Source organism: Humulus lupulus, chromosome 7, assembly GCF_963169125.1.
Source record: "Humulus lupulus chromosome 7, drHumLupu1.1, whole genome shotgun sequence".
In the NCBI taxonomy this organism is placed as follows: Eukaryota; Viridiplantae; Streptophyta; class Magnoliopsida; order Rosales; family Cannabaceae; genus Humulus; species Humulus lupulus.
In genome coordinates this window covers 67,225,864-67,249,332 of record NC_084799.1, presented here as the reverse complement: position 1 = coordinate 67,249,332, position 23,469 = coordinate 67,225,864, and the positions used below count along the sequence as shown (strand labels likewise).

Sequence of the window (23,469 nt, the reverse complement as noted above, 5' to 3'; positions counted from 1 at the left end):
TGTTGGGAAGAGCAGGGCTTATTTATTGATGCATGAATTTTATGGGCATGTATTTTTGCACTACAGTTGTATATGAATGTGGTGCTTTTTGGTTTTCTTGTGGGAAAGGCTTTTGGATGTGCTCATCATGCATAATGGGTCTAGTTATTGACTGCAGACGAACTCAGAGGTTATGTACCCAAGACAGTTAATGGGACCCGGTGGTGTTTATATTGAGGCTAGAAATTATAGCCAGGGCCAGAGCTCTCCACATGCCTCTTAGAATTGGCAACAAGTGTTCACAGATATGCAAGCAAGATTGCAGAGGCAAGAGGAAGCGATCAGGTATTTGAAACAGCAGGTTCTGTCGGGGAACATCTCTTCCTTTGTTGTGATAGGACTAGCACCATTTTGGCTCAGCGTAGGGTTTAGAACATGTGAGAAGTTCTATATTAGAGATTTCAGGAATATTGCCCTCCAGTTTTTGAGGGAGGCCTAGATCCATTCAGGGCTGAGCAATGGATGGGCATGATCAGGACTATATAGGGGTGGTAGTTCACGATAGAGTGATATTTGCTACGTATGTGTTATGGGAAGATGCCCAGGCTTGGTGGGAAATGGTATCCCAAACATGAGATACAACTGCGATAAATTGGGAGAAATTTAGGTAGTTGTTTAATGAGAGATAATATTGTGATGCAGTTAAGACTGCAAAGAGAAATGAATTTTTGAACCTAGTTCATGGATACGATAGTAACAAAGTATGTTAACAAATTCAATGGTTAGCCAGTTTGCTTTTGATATGGTACCCACGGATGTAGCTCGAAAGGAACGATTTATCCCAGGATTGAATTTCGAGATAACTCAGGGCATTAGAATCGCCCTAGTACATGAGATCTCTATCTATTCTCAGGTGGTAGGGAGGGCTCTCGTTGTTGAGGGCACAGTAAATGAGATAGGGAGGGAGAGTGCTAGAGAGCGCGGAGCTCAGGTAGTGATACCTCCGTTTATTGGATCTGGTATGGGAAACGGCCCCAGTGATCAGAAAAGAAAAGTTAGCGACATTTTCAATACCCTTGGACTAGAAAAGGGGTTCTGAAATGTTCATATAGGCCATCAAGGTGAGGACGAGTACCGAAAATTCTACCCTAAATGCGCACTATGTAAAAGACGCCATCTAGGAGAATGTCGAGCAAAGGCATGTTTCTTTTGCAGGATGTTTGGGCACCTCAAGAAGGATTGCTCAGAAATGAGGAAGGACAAACCAAAAGGCGGCGAAAAGCTTGACTCCAGCTTGAGTGTTCGCTTTGACGCGGTCAGAGACTGAGGCTGGTCCCTTAGTAGTGACAAGTTAGCTTCCTGTTGAGTCTCATTTTGTGTTGTGTTTAGGTTGTATTTAGATAGATTTTATTTAAGTTTTTCTATTATTTAGTGTAGTATTACACTTTTCTTTGGTGGTTTTCAGATTTTAGTCAATAAATAAAGAAAAAGAGAAAATGAAGAAAATTGGTAGAAAAATGATGAAAAATCGAATTTTCGATGTTGTTTCCGTGAAAAGATGAATCCTGGAGATATTTTATGGCTTCAGTGAATTTTTGGGACAAAAAGTGTTTAAATTGAAGAAGTTATTAAGGGTCACGACACGACTTGGTGGCGTCGCGACCAGGTTCTTTACAGAATGCTTGTTTTCAAGGTTCTACACGGGCCGCGACGCTGGAAGGAGGGGCTTGTAATGCCCTACTACCTTAGACACGTTACTAAGTGAGTTTAATACGTGCAATTAACTCGCTAATCGAGGTTTTAGGTTAACAATGTAGCTAAACTGTAATAAAAGTCATATAATTTGAAAATGTAATCATTCACTGAAAATTATAAAGCATTAAACATTTGGGATCCCAAAATACTGTTTAGAAATATTTATAACTCATAATATAATTAAAGTTGACTAAACGGCAAAATCTGGTTTAATACAAGACATCTCCCAAAAATACCTCTGGCCGTGGCAGCCAGGCAGGCCAAACATGTACACGTCACTTCATGCTCTCCGTACTCATGGTTGGTCGACCTTCCCCTTTCCCTTACCTGCACCATAGAGCACCCATGAGCCAAATCCCAACAAGAAAACTCCACTCAAGCAAACAACATATGCATATCCATCATTCAGCATATAGTAAAAACTGCAAACAGGCTAAACACATACGACCATGTCATCCCAGGCGCTTTACCAGGCCCTGGGTTCGCGATGTACACCATGAGGACATCCCGGGTATCCTATAGGGGTCTCACCCTGGCAACTCGCACTTCGCATGCCTAACGCTGCTTCCAGCCCTTTGCCGTACTCGGCCTTGCACTCCACGTGCTTGACGCCGTTCCCGGCCCTTTGCCATTCCCGACCCTTTGCCGCACATTTACAGGTATGCAACACATAGCATAAACATAATAAACACTTAGACAAATACAAGCATACACAATAGGGCTACACCCTGCATTATAATCACATAGGGTCGTGCCCTACAACACAAACTATAGGGCCATGCCCTGCTCTATGGGTACAACAGTTTTCTTACCTTTGTCCCGAGCTTTTCGAGCACCGATCTCTCGAGCACAGTCCCCTAGTCTGAGCCTCGCTGAAAACCTAGTCACAACGTATCACAATATCCATCCATCAAATTCTAATCCATTAATTAACTTTGGGTTATAATTCTAGTCTTCGGGACCTTGAATTCTATCAATCCGGGTGATAAAATCCATCCCGAGCCTTAACTTTTGGATTCCCTAGCCTAAAACCTCCTTGGGGTCAAAAAACCCACTAAGCGCCGCGACCCCAAGATTCCATGTCACGGCCCGCCTCAACCAGAAGCCCCAACCCCCAAAACAGGATATGTGCGTCGCAGCCCAATCTATGGTGTGACGCGACCCACCCTTCTTCCTCACCTCGTAAGTATTCTAGAGGGTCGCAGCTCAGCAAGAACAATGCCGCATCCCAACCCTTTGAACCCAGAAAAATCCTCCATTTTCACCACCAAAACCAAGCCAATTTACCCCAAAATTATTCCAACAATCCAATTCAATCACCACAGAAGTTCTAATATAGTCTCAGCAGCAAAACCTAACAAGAAGCTAGCTTAAAACTTCATCAAATCCCACACTAAATCTTCAACCTTAAAGACTTAATAAAACTAAAACCCAGCCAATAAGTTACAGAATTTAATGGTTAGAATCATAGTTTAAAGCTTACCTTAGCCTCTGCTTGAATCAACAAGTTGAAACTGAGCTAATCCCCAAGTTTAGAGCTCCAATTCCTAGCTTAATCTTCAGAGTTTCCCCTTGGTATAGTTTAGAGAAAATGAGAGAGAGATAAGTGTTTGGGTCGGTTTCCTAGTTTCTGAATGCTTCCTTAGTTTTGTCTTACTTAACCAAGTCACTTAAATTACCTTCAAGGCTCGGGGTACCAAAAATTTCCCCAAGGGAAAAATGGTAAATTTCCCCAATATTCCCTCCTAAACGTTCTAACTTCAAATATATCCCCAAATATTTATTTTCATAACCCGATAACCCCATAAAACATCTAATGCTCGGAATACCCCTTGACTCGCCCCGAGTCTGGTATTCGACCCCGTTGTGACTTTCTAGCTAAACCGCTCCCTAGGATTGTCCCGGATCGTGCAACATGAATATATTACAATATTCACAATTATTACATTTATGTCCTGAATGGGATAAAATTACAAATATGCCCCTAATAACCAAACGGGGCCCACATGCATATTTAATTTACCTAAGCATGCATTTCTAATCACATACTCATCAAATTCACACATTAACATAATAAACCACTTATTGCCCTCCTGGCACGCTAATCAAGGCCTTAAGCCTTATTAGCAAATTTGGGACGCTACAACTATCCCCTCCAGAAATTTTGTCCTCGAAATTACCTGAACAACTCGGGATACCGCTCCCGCATATCCGATTCAAGTTCCCACGTCGCCTCACCTCCTCAACCTTGTTGTTCCTCCACAACACTTTCACCAAGGCGATGGTCTTGCTCCGCAAAACTTTATCCTTACAGTCGAGAATTTAAACCGACTTCTCCTCATATGATAGATCCTGGTCCAGCTCCAAATTCTCATAACTCAGTACATGCGTCGAATCTGATACATACTTCCGGAGCATGGACACGTGAAAAACATCATGAACCCCTGATAAGGCTGGAGGCATCGCCAATCTATAAGGTACCTCTCCAACCAGTTCAGATTCTCAAAGGGGCCAACAAACCTAGGGCTAAGCTTGCCCCGAACACCAAACCGTTTAACTCCTCTCAAAGGTGAAACCCTAAGAAACACATGGTCACCGACTTGAAACTCTACGCTCCTGCGTTTCAAGTCTGAGTAACTCTTCTGGTGACTCTGGGAGGCAAGCATTCGAGCTCTAATCTTTTCAATCACCTCATTGGTCCTTTGAACCATCTCAGGACCTAAGTACCTCATCTCACCCGTCTCATCTCAATGGATAGGTGATCTGCACTTCCTCCCATATAGCATCTCATACGAAGCCACTCTGATAGTCGCCTGATAACTTTTATTATACGAAAACTGAATCAAAGGGAGATACTTACTCCAAGATCCCCCAAAATCTAGTACACAGGCTCGTAGCATGTCTTCCAGTATCTGAATCGTCCTCTTAGACTGTCCATCTGTCTGAGGATGATAAGTGGTACTAAACCGTAAATGCGTACCCATAGCCTTCTGCACACTCTCCCAAAACTTGGAGTTGAAGGTGGGGTCTCTGTCGGATACTATCGACCTCAGAGCCCCATGAAGTCGCACAATTTTCTTCACATACAACTCAGCATATCGATCCACAGTATAAGTCGTCCCGACAGGTAAAAAGTGGGCGGACTTGGCATACCTTTCCACAATCACCCACATTGAATCATTCTGTCCCACAGTCTTTGGCAAACCAACCACAAAGTCCATAGTGATATCCTCCCACTTCCCTCTGGAATCCCTAGAGGCTGCAATAACCCTGCCAGCCTTTGATGTTCAACCTTTACCTGCTGACAAGTTAAGCACTTGGCCACATAATCCACCACATCCCTCTTCATTCCCGAACACCAATACAAGGCTCTCAAATCTTGGTACATCTTCGTCGTACCTGGATGTAAAGAATAGGGAGTGGTATGAGATTCATCTAAGATCTCTCGCCGGATATCAGAATCCATCGGAACATAGATCTAACCCTTGTACATCAGTAATCCCATCCCTGAGAAAGAAAAATTTTGTTATAAACCTAATTTCGAAAGAAGGAAAAGAGGAGGGGACAGAAAAATCACACTTTTTTAGAGGACAATTTTGGAGAGCAAGGGATACATCGTGGAGCACCGCCAAATATTTTCAACAGTTCTTTTTCTTTTACCTTAGAATTCTATGTTATTTTCCATTGTTTATGTTTAGAATGATGATTATGGACTCAGTTTTTTATTAGGTATTTTAATTGAGTCACTGGAACTCCTATTATGATCTAATGCAAAGTTGATTTTCTTCTTAAATTTTTAAGTCTCTTTCCTATCTATGCTTATTGTTTGATATTTGATTGGCCATCTACTATCATAATCTACATGTTTTTGAATAAAAAATATGAAAAGTGAGATTTAAATATGCATTGATAGGTTAGACATATGCGTAATCATAGAATGAGAGTATCGTGATTGTTTATGTGACATATAAAGATTGTGAATGTTAATGCTTCCTAGTTGATGAATTTATCATAGAAATATAGAAAATTCTCATCTTGCTCGAGGTTTGTAATTCGTAACTTGATTATAAACTTCTTTTGACAAATTGTTATCTTGATAAGAAGGAGAAAAGAAAACTTGCATTAGTAATTGATAGGAGGAATAGTTGATGAGATTAAAACCCCTAATTATTTGATCTTGAATTAATTTCTTGTGTTGCTTTATCTTTCTTTATTCTTGAAATTTACAATAGTTTATGTTCTTGTTCTTTACAATATTGTTAACCAAATAGAATAAAAAAATATTAATTGTTTGGTAATTGATGATTCAGTCCTTGTGGGGCGATACTTGGTCTTACGAAGATTTATTACAAATCTGTAGCACTTCCTGGTTCTGGTTCTTATATTGTGCTGATTGGTTCTGGGGCCATGCTTTCTTTGTTTTGTTGCATCTAGTAGAAGCTTTGAATTAGTATGTGGATTACGTGATTATGTAAGGATGAGAATTTGGAACCCTATTTGTAACTTGTAAGAGATGGGTTAGATTATTGTGGGAAAAGATTCATTAGTTAACTTAATAGAGTTGGTTATGATCGAGTTTAATATGATCCTAGATATGGACTGGTTAGCCAAGTGTGGGGAAATGATAGATTGCAAGAAAAAGATGGTAACCCTTCGGCCTAAGGGTGAGGATCCCTTTGTATTTGTTAGCACTGTGCATGGACCCCGTAAACATATGATATCAGTATTAAGGGCTAGAGATCCATTGCAAGGTTGTTGCATATGATTCTTAGCTAATGTGGTGGATAACACTCAGGTCGTGCCAGTGGGAGTAGGACAGGCTAGATTAGTCTGAGAGATTGTGGATGTGTTTCTAAAGGATATGTCAGGGTTACCTCAGCACATCACTACACAAAATACCCATTTCCATAACACATCAATATAATACTAATAAAAAATTATTATGAAATAGTATTATATTGGGCAACTTACTGAAAAAAGGGCAGTAATATTTAGTCATCCCGCCACTTAGCTTTTTTTTTTTTTCATTTCCTTCAACATTTCTTCAACAAAGAACAGACCCATTTCCATCAACATTTTGACACAAAGAAGAGACCCATTTCTTTGGCTTGGTACGGTCTCCGAACTCCTCACTCTCTCAAATCTCCTCAAATCTCCTCCATCCCTCAAATCTCCTCTCTCTCTCTCTCTCTCTCTCTCTCTTTCGTCTTTCTCTATCTCTCTGTCAATTTGTTTCCAGTCATTGGGCTTCTTGGATTCATTCTTCTCTTCAGTCTTGGCAAGCCAGGTAAGTATTTAGTTGTAGATGTTAGATTTATCAGCTTGAATCTCATAGAATCTATAAAACCTGTGGTTTTCAAAATTAATTTTCGATTTTGCATATTGCTGGGGTTTTCTCAATCCGAGGCCTTGGTCTATCAGTCTCATTTCAAGCAACTCCGATGACATGCTTGCTATTTGACCCTTATTTTAAGGTATATATTGCTGCTCTTTTTTGGGAAACTTGTTTAAGTTAAGAACCTAAAATATTATCATTTTCTTTTTTAGTGTTCCTTGCTACCTCTTGAATCCATGATACCTAGGCATGGAATGCATCTGCCTCAACTTTGGCAGTCATGTTGGATGGACCTTCTTCAGTTTTTTTGCAGGTAGCAGAATACAAGGAACCTTCAAAATCTGTATCTTTCACAGCACTTTCAATTTCCTTGGGGCATATCTTGATGTAGTTGCATCCAGGTTTGAAAGAAAGAGCTCTTGGCCGTACACCATTTTCCTTAGTTTTTTAATTGGTCCAATAAACATCATCTTTAGATTCTCAAGTTTTAAATTACAATTTCCACATATTTCTGGTGTAGGTATTCTTTACTTGATTCAGCAGGAAATCCATGGTAGATTGCTGGTGTCCTTGTTCAAAATTCTCATGCTTTTGATATCATCCACACCGTATAATTCATTTCCTATTCACATTATTTTGTTTAAATACATGTCTTTTTTCTATCTTTTAACCTCCAAATCCAATGACAGGTTTACTATTATGCATTGCTTATTGAGCTGCTTAAGCTTGATGCCATTCAATTTTTTTAAATAAAATGTCTCTTGTTGCCTGGGTACCTGGCTACTATTACCGTCATTTAGGACATGAATTATACTATTATAAAAATTGGGAATTTAACAACTTGGTTAACTTAAGTTTAATTAAATTTCCACTCTATTTGCTAGCTATTTAGACACCAGGGAATAGTATTTAGAATGTTGCTATACCTGTAGGTTCAGGATGCTCTTGCTCAAAGTGACTTCCTGCTTTATCCTGCTTTTTTGTCTTTTCACTAAATCCTATCTTTACTTATTGCTATTTTGTATTACAGATATTCAAGAATGACTGCTGAATTGTTGCCAACAGTTATAACATCTATACAAAAAAGGATTGAAGTCGGTTTCCTATCAAAAATGACCAGACAGGTCTACTGGTATGATTCCCTCTCTGTTATAACAATTACATAATTTTATTCACTTCATTGCATGCCTCAGTCATTGCAATTGGATTTAGTTTTACAATTTATGAAAGATAAAATAGAAGCGAATAGAAGATTTGAGTAGTATATTGTCAAGCTTTTATTTATTAGACTAACAATGTGAAATATTTAATGTTGTCTTTGAGGAAACCATTTTGCTCTAAGCATTTATTCATATGCAATTTTACATTCATATTTGAAGATGCATTGAACTTTTCTCACAGTATGTACGAGTATCCAAATCTCTACTGAGGACATTGCGTGCGATGAAGCAGTTGACCATCAAGAATTTCTAGATGATGAAAAATCTCAGTCTCTGAATCAATCTTGTGATTCTACAATCGTGGGACAAATGGTAAATTTTTTTAATGAAAAGTGTTTACTTTTTATATGACATGCAGTCGTGGTCTATTATTATATATATTGTTTCATATGTGAGATCATTTTAAGTAAACAATTTTTTTGTATGAGCTTTTCAAATATAGAGAAAATTACATTGAACCACCTTACTTGTGCCAAAATTACAATAACACCTGCCGAAATACAACACCCTGTAAGATTAAAGGAAAAAATAATTCAAGCACTCTCGACAAGTCAGATTTGACTAATATTTCATTTTTGTTGTTTTTTTTATACAATTTTTTTTATTATGAACCACTTCTAATTAAACAATAATTATTCATTTAAATTAAAGAATGATATAGCTGAACAATTGGACACATTATTTAACATAATAACTAGAAAAAAGTTTATATATTTCTCTCTCTCTCTCTCTCTCTCTCTCTCTTATCAATGGTGGTTCTAATTTACTTTTGTACTTACGTATCAACACTTTTCCATTTATTGTAGGAGTCTAGCCATGCTTTACCACCACGAATGGAGACTATTTTTTCTCCTTATTTGGAGTCCATTGAAGTTCGTAGTGAAGCAAATAAGGACAGTGATGCAGGTTTGAGCATTCAATACTAACCAATTTCTTTAGAAGCAGTTGTAGAAGAAAAAAGAGAGTAAATGCATTCCAAACAATAGATATTCGTCCTAGCTATATTTTAGCTTAAAATTTATCAAACATAAAAAAACTGTTATTTTATGCTTCTTGTGTAAAGCTTATATTTGATTTGATGTTCTTTCATTTATCACCAGTATGTAGTGACAAGTATCCCAACATTTCTTGGTTAGAAGCAGATGAAAGTGATGATAATAGAAGTTCAAGTGACTATCAATATTGTGATGTGTCAGAATTCTACATTTCTGACATGATCGTGTCAGACTTTACCTTTGGCAGAACTGCATTCAATGATATTAGCGAATCAAATTGCTTTGCTAATTACGAGCATCCAGAGCCAAACATGTTGTTAGGTGTTGCTGAGCAATTTTGTGTTCTACCTTTACTAGAGGACTCTATTAGAAGCAGTAGTGCCAATGATGAGAAATCAGATGAACAAGCAATGATGGATCCAATTTCTAATCCATTTCATTGCCCAAGGAAACTTCAAGAAGGAAGCTTATAACTCTAGTACTTGATTTGGATGGTAAGTGGATTGAATTGCTTGTATCAAGTCATTACATTTATTATTCTGATTTCTGGAATGGTCATAATTTTCTAGTCAGTTTGTTAATTGATTTACTACTTCCACCATGTTATCATAATTCAGAAGTGTACATATTACTTGAAAAATATAGGTAATTTTGATGATAATTTTAGGTTCTTTATTGAATTAACCAAATTCAAGGTATCTATTATATATTGCAAGAGGTCCCTACATGGTCATGAACCATTGAAGGTGAAATAGTTGAAAGTAAGATAATTAAATTTGTTGTGGATTTACCATCCAAAGCCTATTAATTGGGCCATGTCATTGTTCATGAAGTTAATTTAATGGCTTAAATTAAAATACATATTAAAATTATAAATACATATATGACAGTTTTATTTCCTTTTTTTAACAAGTGTTAATTTTATGAAGGGGAACAACCTTTTTCCTATTGTTTTTACTTTCCCATAAAGGAATATCTGTTTGACTATATGATTGATATTTAACCTCCCATTTTCATACATGTAGAAACACTTGTCCATTCTACATTGGAACCTTGTGAAGATGCAGACTTCACCTTTACTATTTTTTTCAACATGAAAGAGCGCACTATGTATGTCAGAAAACGACCTCACGTCAAAATATTCTTAGAGCGAGTTGCTGAGATGTTTGAAGTTATTATTTTTACTGCCAGCCAAAGCATATATGCAGAACAGCTCCTTGATATTCTAGATCCAGATGGAAATATCATCTTTCGGCATGTATATCGTGAATCGTGCATCTTTTCTAATGCCAATTACACTAAAGATTTGATAGTTTTAGATATTGATCTTGCAAAAGTTTCTATAGTTGATAATTCTCCTCAAGTATATCTCATGATGAATTTGCAAAAAATCTCAAGCTTTGGTTCCTTCTTTAATTTAGATGTCTAACCTTATTTCAGTTGCATTTTATGCTATCCTTTTCATATTTGGTTACTGGGGTTTCAAGATTAGTTACACCATACATTTGATGTTAAATGTGCCTTAGGATAGAGCTATGAATTCAGCATTTTTGTAGGCTTATCATAAGTAGAACATGCCTTGTTTTAGAGCTACAAAGTCAGTGTGCTTTTAGTGAAACGAGCTTCTAAGAGTAGGCAATAGGATCCTGTATCGTACATTGATACGAGCTAATGTCTTAGTATTACTCAAAAATTTATTGTTCTTCCAACCTTGGTATTTGTAGGAAGTGGTAACAAATATTAATCTAATGAGAGAGAGGCAGGGGAGTTATAAGGAAATTTTATTGATAGAATTGAGGTAAATTGAGGAAGGAAACAATTTTTTTTTGCTCTATGTCATGTACTTTAATTCCTAAGCCTTGGTCTCTTTTAATCCTTTCAGGTGTTCCGCTTGCAAGTGAATAATGGGATTCCCATAAAGAGTTGGTTTGATGATCCATCGGACTGTGCACTAATTTCATTACTTCCTTTTTTAGAGACCCTTGTAGATGCAGATGATTTTCGCCCTATAATTGCCAAGAAATTTGGTAATGAGGCATTAGAGCCCTTGCGATTCTCATTTTCTTGAGTATAGCAGCTCCTTATCCCTTACCTATTTTTATCAAAATTTGGCATAATATATGTTTTTTTTTCTTCTTAGAGCTCTCTAGATATTAACTATATGAGCTATTATTTGCGTTGCTGTTAAGTTACTCTATTGCTACTTTCTCTTGTCGTCTCAGCTGGGAACTCTCCGGAATCCTCTCTCTAAGTGTTGTTCAAAGGTAATTTTAGGGATTGTCTTGTTAAATTAACATATACAATCAGGTTTTAAGACACTGATATGATTGCAGTATGAAATTTACTGTTGGTGTCTAAAGTAATACAATGACTTTTTCTGAAATAACATGTTGAATGCATTTTATAATTTAACGTATTTTTGTTTGTCTAATTATATGACATATTGAACCTTTTTTTTAACCTTTTGACCACATATATTTATTAGACATTATTTAACTTTGTTTGGAAAGCATCAGTATGTTTGTATTATAGCATTTAATTTATACAATTTCTCTTGCTTTTTCAACTATAACATGTGCTTTTTTTAATCTAGTTGAGAAGCCCTGTTTTAATATATAATAATTAGTTTTTAATAAAAATGAAAATAATATTAATAAGTAGTGATAATAATACAAATAAACAATTGTGGAAAAGGAAATCAGACTATAAGAAAATAAAAATAAAATTTCAAAAAAAAAAAGCTCCTATCCTTCATAGAATCTTTTACATCAATTAGCCAAAGAGCTAGTCTAAATTTAATTTTGGCATAAAAAATCCACATTGTCTTCAACATCTTTAAATTTTCTCTTATTTCTTTCTGGTCATTTTCTTGATTCTGAATGCATAAGAATATATGTGAACATGTTGAGTTTTGACACTTGAATTCAAGTATTCAACTTTTCTAATGTGCAAGTAAATACGTGTATATATTTTTACTTACCTTTAAATGCTCATAAAAGGAAAATCGTTCTTTTAGGACGTATGAGACTGTGCAGTGTCTTGTGCAAGTTTCTATATACTCTTGTATGTACCAATTTGCAGTTACATAAGAGAAAAAGAGATGGAAGAGGAGCTATTAATGCAAAGATGTGAAGAGGAGGGTAGAGGTAAAGAAAGACAAAAGGCTCTCTTGGAGAAGGAAGAACATAAATGGAAGGAGATAGAAGCTTCTCTCATATCCTCTATTCCTAATGCTGGAAGTAGGGAAGCAGCAGCCATGGCAACTGCTGTTCGTGCAGTAGGAGGTGATTCTGTTCTTGATGTTTCTAGCATTGCTCGCAGGATATTTTCAACTCAATTAGCTCGTCGAGCCCTTCAGGTTTGTTTATTATTATCACTATATAAAAGTGTTTAAGCTGTGTAAGACACTTGAGACTCTATAATTAGTAAGTTATACATCAGCCTCTCTAGCATGCTATTGCTTAAATTTTCATGTTTTAAATCAAACAAGATGTGGTTGCATTAAAGCTCATTATTTCTTTCTCGAATCCACATACTGTCCAATGGGGTTTGAATCTTAATTAGCCATCTCAATACTGACTTGAACAAATAAGCTCCAACATTTTTTTTTGGCCCTAAGAGCATGATAATCTCCAATCTTACCTTTGTTTTTAAGTTGCTGAAATATTGTTAAGAAAAATTTAAGGTGTGTGCTTTTGTTCTTACTTGGACTATGTGACAATTGGAAGATGTTTCGACTAGAAAAGCAAAGGTTTGAATTCAGTTTTCTTATGCTATTTTTCTGGCATGCATGTTAACTATCTTTTGGTTGAGACAATTTATTCTTCAAAAACAGAATTTGAGCATAAACATTATGTTATTTTAACCATTGCTATTATACCAACTTAATTTACACTTTTAAGCAGCAAACTTCCAGCTCAGATGCACCAAGAAATCACACCTAACATTAAAAAGAAAGAAAGAAAATACAACTTAAAGTTGCTTCAAATTTTACGATAAATATACAATCGAAAAAGTCTTTGACTATAGTATTAATCCTTCTATATTTGTAGGAAATAGAATATTTCCCACTTAAAGTAATTTACCTGAACAAAATACACTGAACAAATAGTTTACCTGTGGTAGTTGTACTTGACCTTTCATTTGGGCTTGCTTGATGTATTGTATTTGAGTACCTTAAATTTGTGCTTATTTGTGGCAATCATACTTGGTCCTTATGTGTATTTGGTACCTTGATATTTTTAGGAATGAAACGAATTGGGTCTCTTTCTAATTTTATTTGGTGCCTACTTTTGTAGAATTTAACATTCATGAGATTTCTAAATACTATGAGTTAACTATATTCATGTGGTTTTCAAATACTTTTGCACATGTAGTTAGTTAGCTCTAACTATAATATAGGTTCAACTATAGTTAGTAGATTAGTGTGGTTAGTTTCCTGTTAATCACTTCTTAGTTTCCAGCTCCTTTTTCCATCTCTTTGTATCTTTGCACTATTCAGCTATAAATAATAAAGTCCCATATCTTTGGTACATTTACAGAGATCATTTTATCCAATTCATTTTCTATTAAGTACTCATATGTGTGTGTGATGGTAGCGATCACACAGGGGGGCCTGTTTGGAAGTATGAAATGTTATTATTTAATCACAAAGGAACACTGATGATACCATGTAGTACAGTGTGATGGTGCTCCTTCCTATGATGATACCATCTAGATAATGACCACCATTGATTACTAAGGCATGCCAAAGGCTTTTGTCATATTTTTTTGGCCTATGTAATTTTCAGAGATTACCCCCAAAACAAAAGCTTCTGTTCTCCTTTTTATTTTTTTTTATTTTGTATTGTATTGTATTGTATGTATTTTGTTTCGATTCATGTTAGGGTCATTGGTGCAGGATAATTGGCCTTCTGTGATGTTTGTAATGGCAGGAGGGGTGGTACTTAGCCTTGGAAATCTCTCAACTCAGTATGCTTGGGCTTTTGTTGGCTTATCAGTCACAGAAGTGATCACTGCAAGCATAACAGTTGTTATAGGTCCTTTCTTTCATTCTCTCTCTCTCTCTCTGACAATTTCTAAATGTTGATGTTTGTCTGTGTTGCTCTTATAGATATTGAATTTTTTCCTTCTGTTGCGATCTTTAATGGTGACAAGAACAACCTTGAATTACTTTTTAGACAATAGAATTAGTAGAGTCGAGATCCTTTTCCCTGGCATTGGCTGCTTCTTGGTTGCAGTTTGCCTTGCTTCTACTATCCACTCATCTAATGCAGCTGATAATAAAGAAAAGCATGAAGGTTTTTCATCTAAAGAGGGGTATGTTTCATTCATTAAATGTTAAGGTTATCAAAGAATTATCTTGTTTTTATACATTTTTAAAAATAAAATCATCGAGCTTGTTGAGTGATGCAATTTTTACTTAATTGTTTTGTTTGATGGTGCACTTAAGGATAATGAGAATGAGCAGAAAACTAGTTGTACCACTATAGATGGCGCTGTAAAAGACAATAATTTTTAGTATGGAAAATCAATTAAAATTCTCACATTTAGATGAAAAGTGATAATCTTGTGTTGCAAAAATACTACACAACAAGACGTTCATCACCAAACATTCAAATCCAAACATCTCATATTCTCTATCACATTTAATAATTATAACTCTTGCTACAGGTGTTTGGGAAAAGCACTCTCATTGGACTGTCCATATGTTTCTTGGCTGGTGTTTGTTTTTCTCTATTCTTACCAGCATTCAACTTGGCAACAAATGATCAATGGCATACATTGAAAGATGGGGTTCCTCACTTGGTTGTCTACACTGCATTCTTTTACTTCTCAGTATCTTGTTTTGTCCTTGCTATAATCCTCACATCACATTCCTTTACTACCATGTGCTGGACTTACCCAAATCATCATTCAAGGCTTATATGAATGACTGGAATGGCAGAGGCTGGGCCTTAATGGCCGGTCTGCTCTGCGGGTTTGGCAATGGTCTCCAATTCACGGGAGGCCAAGCTGCAGGGTATGCTGCAATAGATGATGTTCAGGTTGGTTCAAATATATATTTTTTTCTTGATTCCAAACTTCTCTTTTGTGGGATAAACTTGTTTGTGAAAAATTTCAACTGAACCAAAATGTGCATCACATACTAATATGGACTTTTTTGGGGTGGTGATTGGCGAGCACTTCCACTAGTAAGCACTTTCTGGGGAATTCTTTTGTTTGGAGAATACAGAAAATCGTCAAGAAGAATATATATATTGCTAGTAAGTATGTTTTCTATGTTTATTGTGGTTGTTGTTGTTCTTATGGCATCATCAGGGCATCGAAAGTAGGAGTCAGCTGCATACACAGCCCTTTGCCTTTGTTTTTGGGTAGTGTTTTGTGTAAAGTAATAAGTTGGCCTGTGGTTTGATAATACCGATGAGGATGCATTAATAAACTATACGAGAAGCTGTTGTATCAATTTATAGTATTATGATAGTATTATTTGATTGATTTGATAGGGAAGATGAGAAAGACAAAATGATAATGGGGCCAATTTGAATTAATATTATGCTCATTACAAGTGTCCTCTCTTGTAAATAATTTTCATAGCATTTTTCTTGAAGTAATTTGTGATGCTAGATAATAACAATAAAATATTTCTTTGTTCATTTTATAGATGTGACAAGCGAAATAGAAAACGATACTTAATTTTGAAGGCTTTGTGTTGGGCAGTTGTAGAATATTTTGTGCTGAAAGTAGTAACTTTTCAATATGTTGAATATTTAAGATTACTTGAATACTTTAAGAACATTTTGTTGTTGATGACAGTGTTGAATGTTTTAAACTAATTTGTGGATTGTTAATATAATGTTGAATGTTTTTACTATTTGTTATTTGAAAATCAAGTTCATTTGATGATGCTAGTATATATTAGAAAGCTAATTTTAATTATATTAAAAAAAATTAAAATATAATAGAATAAATTAGTGTTATATAAATGAATATATAATGAGAATTTAAACTTATCTAAATATTAAAATAATACGAAAAATGTTTTATAATATCTATTACAATAACACTTTTTATAAGTAAAGAATTTTGTTATGCAAACTTCATTATATAACACAAATAATGTGTTATACTAAAGTGTATTATAACACAAATTTATAAGTATTGAAATGTGTTATATAATCAACTATAAATTATATAATTAAACACTTATCTATTTATTAAAATAACACAAAAAGTGTGTTATCGTTGACAATATAATAACACATCTGTATAACAATGATAAAGTGTTATGTAAAGTACTCTGACCTACGATAACATAGTCGGTCTTAACACATCAAAAAGTGTTATGGTATGTTTTGATAACACATTTTTGGTGTTATTAAAAGAATTTTTGTAGTGTAGGGAGATAGAGATGTGATTCTCTTGGTGCTAGGGATGGAACCAGTGCCTAGGGCATCGTATAGAATGACTCCAGCAGAGTTGAAAGAACTAAAGGTTCAGTTACAGGGTAAGACAGTATTCTCCAAGATGGATCTTTGATATGGTTATTACCAGCAGGGGATTGAGGAGAAGGATATACTAAAGGCTGCTTTTGTACCAGATTTGGGTACTATGAGTTCTTAATTATGTCATTTGGATTGACTAATGCCCTGGCAACACTTATGGATTTGATGAATAGAGTGTTCAAAGATTATCTAGATCGATTGTGATCATCTTTATCGACGATATGTTGGTATACTCTCAGTTAAGGATTGGCCAAGGCCAATCCTTAACTGAGAGTAGAGACACCTCGAAGAACAGGAGTTTCCTTGGATTGGTAGGGTACTACATTAGTTTTGTGGAAGAGTTCTCGAGGATCATTACCTCATTGATAGAACTGACACGCAAAAATATAATTAGAAGTTTGCATAGTTAGATGAGTGTGAGAACAGCTTCCAGAAGTTGAAGCAGTAATTGATCACAGCTTCAGTTCTGAGTCTTCCTACATATTAGAACAAGTTTATGGTTTATTGTGACGCCTCGAGACAGGGTTTAGTTTGTGTCCTTATGTAGACGGGAAAGGTGATTGCCTATGCATCACGTCACTTGAAGAATATGACAAGAGCTGGAATAGAGTTACTTGTGGGCCAGTTGGCCAACATTACACTTTAGTCTACTCTTTTAGAGAGGATCAAAGAAAAACAGTTGAGTAACCCACAGTTGGGAAAGATTAGAGGGGATGTCCTAGCTGGAATAGCTAAGGATATACAGTGTCAGGCTTGAGTTTATTGAGGTATAGGGATCGAATTTGTGTTCTGATGAATACTGGGTTCAGATGGGAGATTCCCTATGAATCTCATACTACCCCTTATTCTCTAAATCCAGGCACCATGAAGATATATTAGGATCTTAAAGCTTTATATTGGTGGCCTGGGATGAGGAGGGACGTGACCGAGTACGTGGCAAAGTGCCTAGCCTGTTAGCAGGTCAAGACAGGGTATCAAAAACCAGTAAGGCTACTACAACCTTTGGGTATGCCATAGTGGAAATGGGAGGACATCACGATGGATTTCGTGGTGGGGTTGCGCAAGATAGTGGGCCAGCATGATTCAGTATGGGTCACTATGGACCAATTTATGAAGTCAGCTCACTTTGTACTTGTGAGAACAAACAATATAGTTGACCATTATGCAGATCTCTATGTGAGAGAGATAGCACGCCTTTATGGGACTTCGAGGTCTATCCTGACGGATATGGACCCCATGTTTACTTCCATGTTTTGGGGAAGTTTATAGAGGGTAATGAGTACACAGCAAAAATTTAGTACAACTTATTATCCTCAGACTGATGGTAAATCAGAGAGGATTATCCAGATATTAGTAAGACATGCTGAGAATATGTATATTGGACTTTGAAGGGTTCTGGAATGAATATTCGTCGTTAATAGAGTTTTTCCTATAATGAAAACTACCAGTAGATTATTAGAGTGACACCTTATCAGATGTTGTATGGTAGAAAGGGTAGATCTCCCATTCACTAGGGATGGGAGGAAATATTTGGGTCCTGAGGTAGTTCAGAAGACCACTGAGGCTATTGAAAGGATTAGAGCTAAGATGCTCGCTTCTCAAAGTAGACATAAAATGTTATGCTAATTTGAAGCATAGGGACGTAGAGTTCCAAGTGGGAGACTATGTCTTCCTTAGAGGCTCACCATGGAAAGGAGTGAGGAGATTTGGAAAAAAAAAAAAGGGCGAGTTGAGCCCTAGATTTATATGACCATTTGGGATCCTGGAGAGGAACGGTCAGGTGGCCAATAGGATGGCCTTACCTTCGGCACTGTCGGCCGTACACAATGTAGTTCATATTTTCACCCTTCGGAAATATGTGTCAGACGTGACTCATGTATTGAATTACGAGGATCTCTCCTATAAGGAACAACCAGTCCAGATACTAGACAGAAAGGGCAAGGTTGTGAGGAACAAAACTATAACTTTGGTTAAGGTATTATAGAGGAACAACAAGGTCGAGGGAGCGAGCTGGAAACTGGAATCAGATATGCAAGATTAGTGTAATGTCCCAAAATCCCTAATGTGGTTTATGCTTGGATTAGGGGACCAGGAAGGCCATAATTGATTTATTATGCAATTATGTGATTAAATGCATTATTATGTAGAATATATGATGATGATAATTGCATATCTGTATATTTATGTGCATGTTTATGATTTATGGATGAGACCACATTATAATGTGGATATGTTCGAGCTATTTGACATGAGACGATCTTAGAACATAAATTAGGGGTTTGGTCATAACAGGATTAATTTCCAAGCTCGGGGTAAGTCTTGGGTAATTTGATGCTTAGTACATTATCGGGAATGAATGGGTAATGGGATATGATTTAATTATTATTTGATAATATTGTCAATAACGTGAATTGGAGGACTTTCATTATGATTATCGGGATAAGTAGGAAATGAATATTTTGCGCTTGGCTGGTTGTATAGGAATTAAATGGGCTTAGGGGCATTTTGATCTTTTGACCATGGGATATACTTAAGGTTAGTGGCTAGTTGTAGAAGGTTTAGGTAGCCAAAAACAGAGACTTTTTTCCTTCTTTCTCTCGATCATCTCTTTTTCTTCTTCTTGGCTTGAATTTTGAAGTGAGCTTGAGGATCAAAGCTTGGGAATCAAAGCTTGAGGTTTTAGGCTAGTGATTAGCCATTGTAGGGGATTCAAACCTGTGTTTAAGGTAAGATTTCAGCCATAGTTTTTTTGTTTGCTCTATTTTTGAGTTAGTTCTTGAGCTTTATAGTTTTGATCTTAGAAGTAGTTATTTGATGAGATTTTGAATGGTTCAAAGCTTGGGTTTTCCTGTTTAAATGATGGATATGTTGTGGTAATGCTTGGGTGTGATTTTGGGATTTATGAAGATTTGGGGTGGTTTGAATTGAGAAAATGGGCAGGGGAGCTGGGTTCGCTGGGTCAAGTCGCGACCAAGTTCATGCAAGTCACGACTTGGACCCAAGCCAGAGCCTCCCCTAGGCTCTGTTAGGCAGGCGCACTGCGACCCACTAGGCCAAGTCGCGGCCTGCCCCTGGTACCCCAGACAGATGCTCTCTATCTTGGGGGCGCGCTGCGACTCACTAGGCCAGGTCGCGACCCACCCTTTCCTTTAGTGCCAGGGAGGAGTTTTTTACGGGTTTAGGCTCGGGGTTTCATTTCCTAAGGCTCGCGATCAAATCTACTAACTGTTTTAGTACGATTCGATGCCCCGGGAGCAAGGTTTTAGATTATGAACCTTTATTATTTATTTTTATTGATGGGATTTCATATTTGTTATGACTAGGTGACCGCTAAGGAACTTAAAGACCTATCGTTCTCAAATGTTGTTCTTTTATTATTTCACGCTCGAACCAGAGGTAAGAAAACTACACCCAGTATGTGACATGCATGGTTATTGAGGAAGCATGTTGAGTCCTCTATATATTGATATTGATTGCCGATGGACCCAAAAGTGGGTATGTTTTCAATATGTAAATCGCAAGCACACGAATCGTTCATATAGAATAGTGATCGTGTAAGCAAGATGTCGAACCCAAAGGAGTTGTCTAAAATAAAAAAGGAAACTATTTTAAACCAAAATTAATAAATTCTAATCTAGCTCCAAAGAGTGATGAGATTTAATGTCATGAACATAAAATAAAAGATTTAAAATAAAGCTATTTAAGAGAATAAAAATAAATCAATTATGATTTGAAAATAAGTTGTAAAAGAAAGATTATTAAGATACTAGAATCCACAAAATGTAAGTTTAATAATACTTATTAGTATATTGATTCCCAAGTTTTAGTGATAGTTAAAGTAAGTCAAACTATCATTTTCCAAATAGATTTATAATTTTAAGCACAAATTATTTCTAAAGAGATAGGATTTTCCTTCACTTTTCAAAAAAAGTATAATTTCAAAGTATTTAATGTGAATCAACCTAATGAAACAACAAAAAATCAAATAACATTATTTATAAGGCAAAACATAATATTTTTGTTCTAAGCATTGGATGTGTACAATTTAATTACACATCTTACACAGAATATTATGTTTTGCAAAATGAAGAACAAAGTGCAATATTATCTAACAATCCAAAACATGAGATATTAAAGATGAAAGACATATATGAAGAAGAAAAATCCATAAACTTTGTTGCATTACAAGGGAAATCAACATACAACATAAATATTATCTAGTTACAAGTTGCTTCATCATGATCTTAATAATCTTATGAAAAATATTAGAAGCACATAACAAGAATAGAAATTACAAAATAAATAAAATACATACTTGAAAATGCTTCTTGAAAAACACTAAAATGGAAGAGAGAATGATAGAGAGAAATGGTAGAAAAGATGATGGTTACCCAAAAATTAAGCACACCCAAAATGCTCTTGAAATTACATATTTATAGACAATATGAGATTATTAAAATAATCAATTAAAATTAATTAAATTGATTAGATTAATTAAATTAATAATAATATGGCAAGTAGGGGTAAATTTGAGGGTGTCGTGATGAATTTTGTAGTGAAATGTGTAGAAAAATTGGGTCAAAAATGACATTTTAGGGACAAGGGGAAAAATTGGGCTCAAGAAGTGTGAGAAAGTGGCTAGTTGGCTACTGGTGGCAAGTGGGCCAAAGGCTGGAAATAGGCCCAGGCGTGAGGAGAAGGAAGCTGGGCCGTGGGGCTTGCTGGCAGCTGGGAGGCATGGGCCCAGGTGCTGGGCTGAGGAGCTTCGGGCTTGGCTGGAGGGGCAGGCGCTGTTGGGCCTGGAGGCATCGGGCCCAGGGGGTGGGAGAGGGCAGGCGGGCTGAGAGGGGTTTGGGGCAGCTGGGGTCTTCGGGGTAGGCCGTGGGGCTTGGGCAAGGTGCCATTTGTTTGCTTATTTCCTCTTAAAAATGCCATAATTTTCCTTTCATCACAACTTTATTTTCTTTTCTTTATTTTTCTTCTTCAAGCACCTTAAATGCAATAATTTTCCTACAAAATAAATTAAATCATTGTCAAATAATTTCAATTATAAAATAAGTCATAATAATTCTATGAAAATATTAATTAAAACTTAATTTACTTAAACATTTAAGCTCAAAAGTGAATCTTTTTACTTTTAACTTAACAATACTAATTTCAAATAATTAAACTATAACAAATTATAATAAAAAAAATATAGCAGAATAGAAGGCGTGCGACTGGTTTCTTGCTCTCGATGGCGAGGCGCAAGAAAATCATTCAGAAGCCTGGATCTAAATCATCTCCGATCGTGAGTAGTGCTAGTAAGGAAATTCTTGAAAGAGTGGAGGTTGAAGATGAGGTGAGGGGGGACCCCCTGGAGGAGATCTTTGCAGACACGTTGGACGTTTTTCAAGAGGTTGGGGAGGAGCAGTCTCTGGCTAAGTGCGATCAGGCCAAATCTGGAAATATTTCTGGTTCTTGGTCATGGGCGAAGGAAGCTGCAGAGCAAGATTTTTCAGGAATTGGCTAAAGAAAAATGGTCGAAATTTCAAGACTCCTTTGCTGCTCAGGGTGGTGTTCGACTCAATTATGAGGAACCATTGCTCCGTGAAGGTCAATTGATAGCTCAAGTTGATAAGGAAGAGATAGAAGTGGAAGCTTCTTTTTGGCAATCTGCAATGGTTTGTGTAGTTTTGGGTGCAAAACCTCCCTTAACTGTGTTTGAAGGTTTCATAAATCGCATATGGGGTAAATTGGGTATTGAAAGAATTGCTCGTATGAATGGGGGTTATACTCTAGTAAAATTTAGGGATGAAGCTACTAGAGACATGGTGTTAGAAGCTAGTGTGGTACACTTTGACAGAAAACCTGTTTTGTTGAGGCCTTGGTCGACCGAATTGGATAAATTGAGGATGGTGAAATCAGTTCCGGTCTGGGTTCGTCTACCAGATTTGGGTCTCCAGTATTGGGGCCTTAAAACTCTGAGTGTACTTGTTAGCACTATAGGTAAGCCTATGATGATGGATAAGGTAACCAAGGATAAATCAATGGTGAAATTTACTAGAGTACTAGTGGATGTTGAAATTTCTGATCGTATTCCTCATTGTATAAATTTTATAAATGAGCGGGGTCAATTGATGGAACAGGCTATAGAATTTGAATGGCTACCTACACGTTGTTCTTGTTGTAAGAATTTAGGTCATGTTGCTTCTAGTTGTAAACAGGCTCAGGAGGTTCATTGGAAGCCAAAGCAGAAAGCCTCTAAATCTGATAAAGGGGATCCTGGAGTTTCTACCAATTTGAATGAGCCAGCTCTTGAGGATAGGTCAATGGATCCTCACCTTGTAATAGCAGAAAAGGAGGTTCATCAGAATGTCAAGAGTGATCAGTTGGCTGTAACAAGAGAGTCGAAGGCATGAAAAGTTTTAGCTAAAGTTACCAGTTATTCTTCGAAAAGGCATGAGAAATCTTGGTCTACCCCAAAGAAAGTGGGAGGTGTCAAGCAAAATATTGCTGAAAACTTGACAGTGAGGGCAAATAAATTTAGTATTTTGCAGGAGAACAAGGAAGTGGTTGCAAAGAGGAGTTTACACGATATTCAGATATCTAATGGAGGGGTGTAACTTGCTTTGTTGGAATATTAGGGGTTTAAATAATAGGAATAAGCAAAGATCCCTTTTAGATTTTTGTACTATTAA

At 36.4% G+C, this 23,469-nt stretch overlaps 1 protein-coding gene and 2 pseudogenes across 1 annotated transcript; all 3 read left to right on the top strand.

Moving 5' to 3' along the window:
* Positions 1-7,302: 7,302 nt before the first annotated feature.
* Positions 7,303-11,352, top strand: LOC133791812 (uncharacterized; annotated as a pseudogene).
* A 2,859-nt stretch (positions 11,353-14,211) lies between these two features.
* Positions 14,212-15,662, top strand: LOC133791811 (ureide permease 1-like; annotated as a pseudogene).
* A 6,363-nt stretch (positions 15,663-22,025) lies between these two features.
* LOC133791810 (uncharacterized) lies at positions 22,026-23,190 on the top strand. Its single transcript, XM_062229724.1, has 2 exons — positions 22,026-22,213; positions 22,266-23,190. The coding sequence occupies exons 1-2, from the start codon at positions 22,026-22,028 to the stop codon at positions 23,188-23,190; spliced, it is 1,113 nt and encodes a 370-aa protein (XP_062085708.1).
* Positions 23,191-23,469: the final 279 nt, after the last annotated feature.

Excerpts from the sequence above, each read along its gene's own strand:
- LOC133791810 (XM_062229724.1), top strand. The coding sequence starts at position 22,026 with ATGGCGAGGCGCAAGAAAATCATTCAGAAGCCTGGATCTAAATCATCT. Across the intron at positions 22,214-22,265 it reads GAGGAGCAGTCTCTGGCTAA|GAAGCTGCAGAGCAAGATTT; the intron begins GTGCGATCAGGC and ends TCATGGGCGAAG.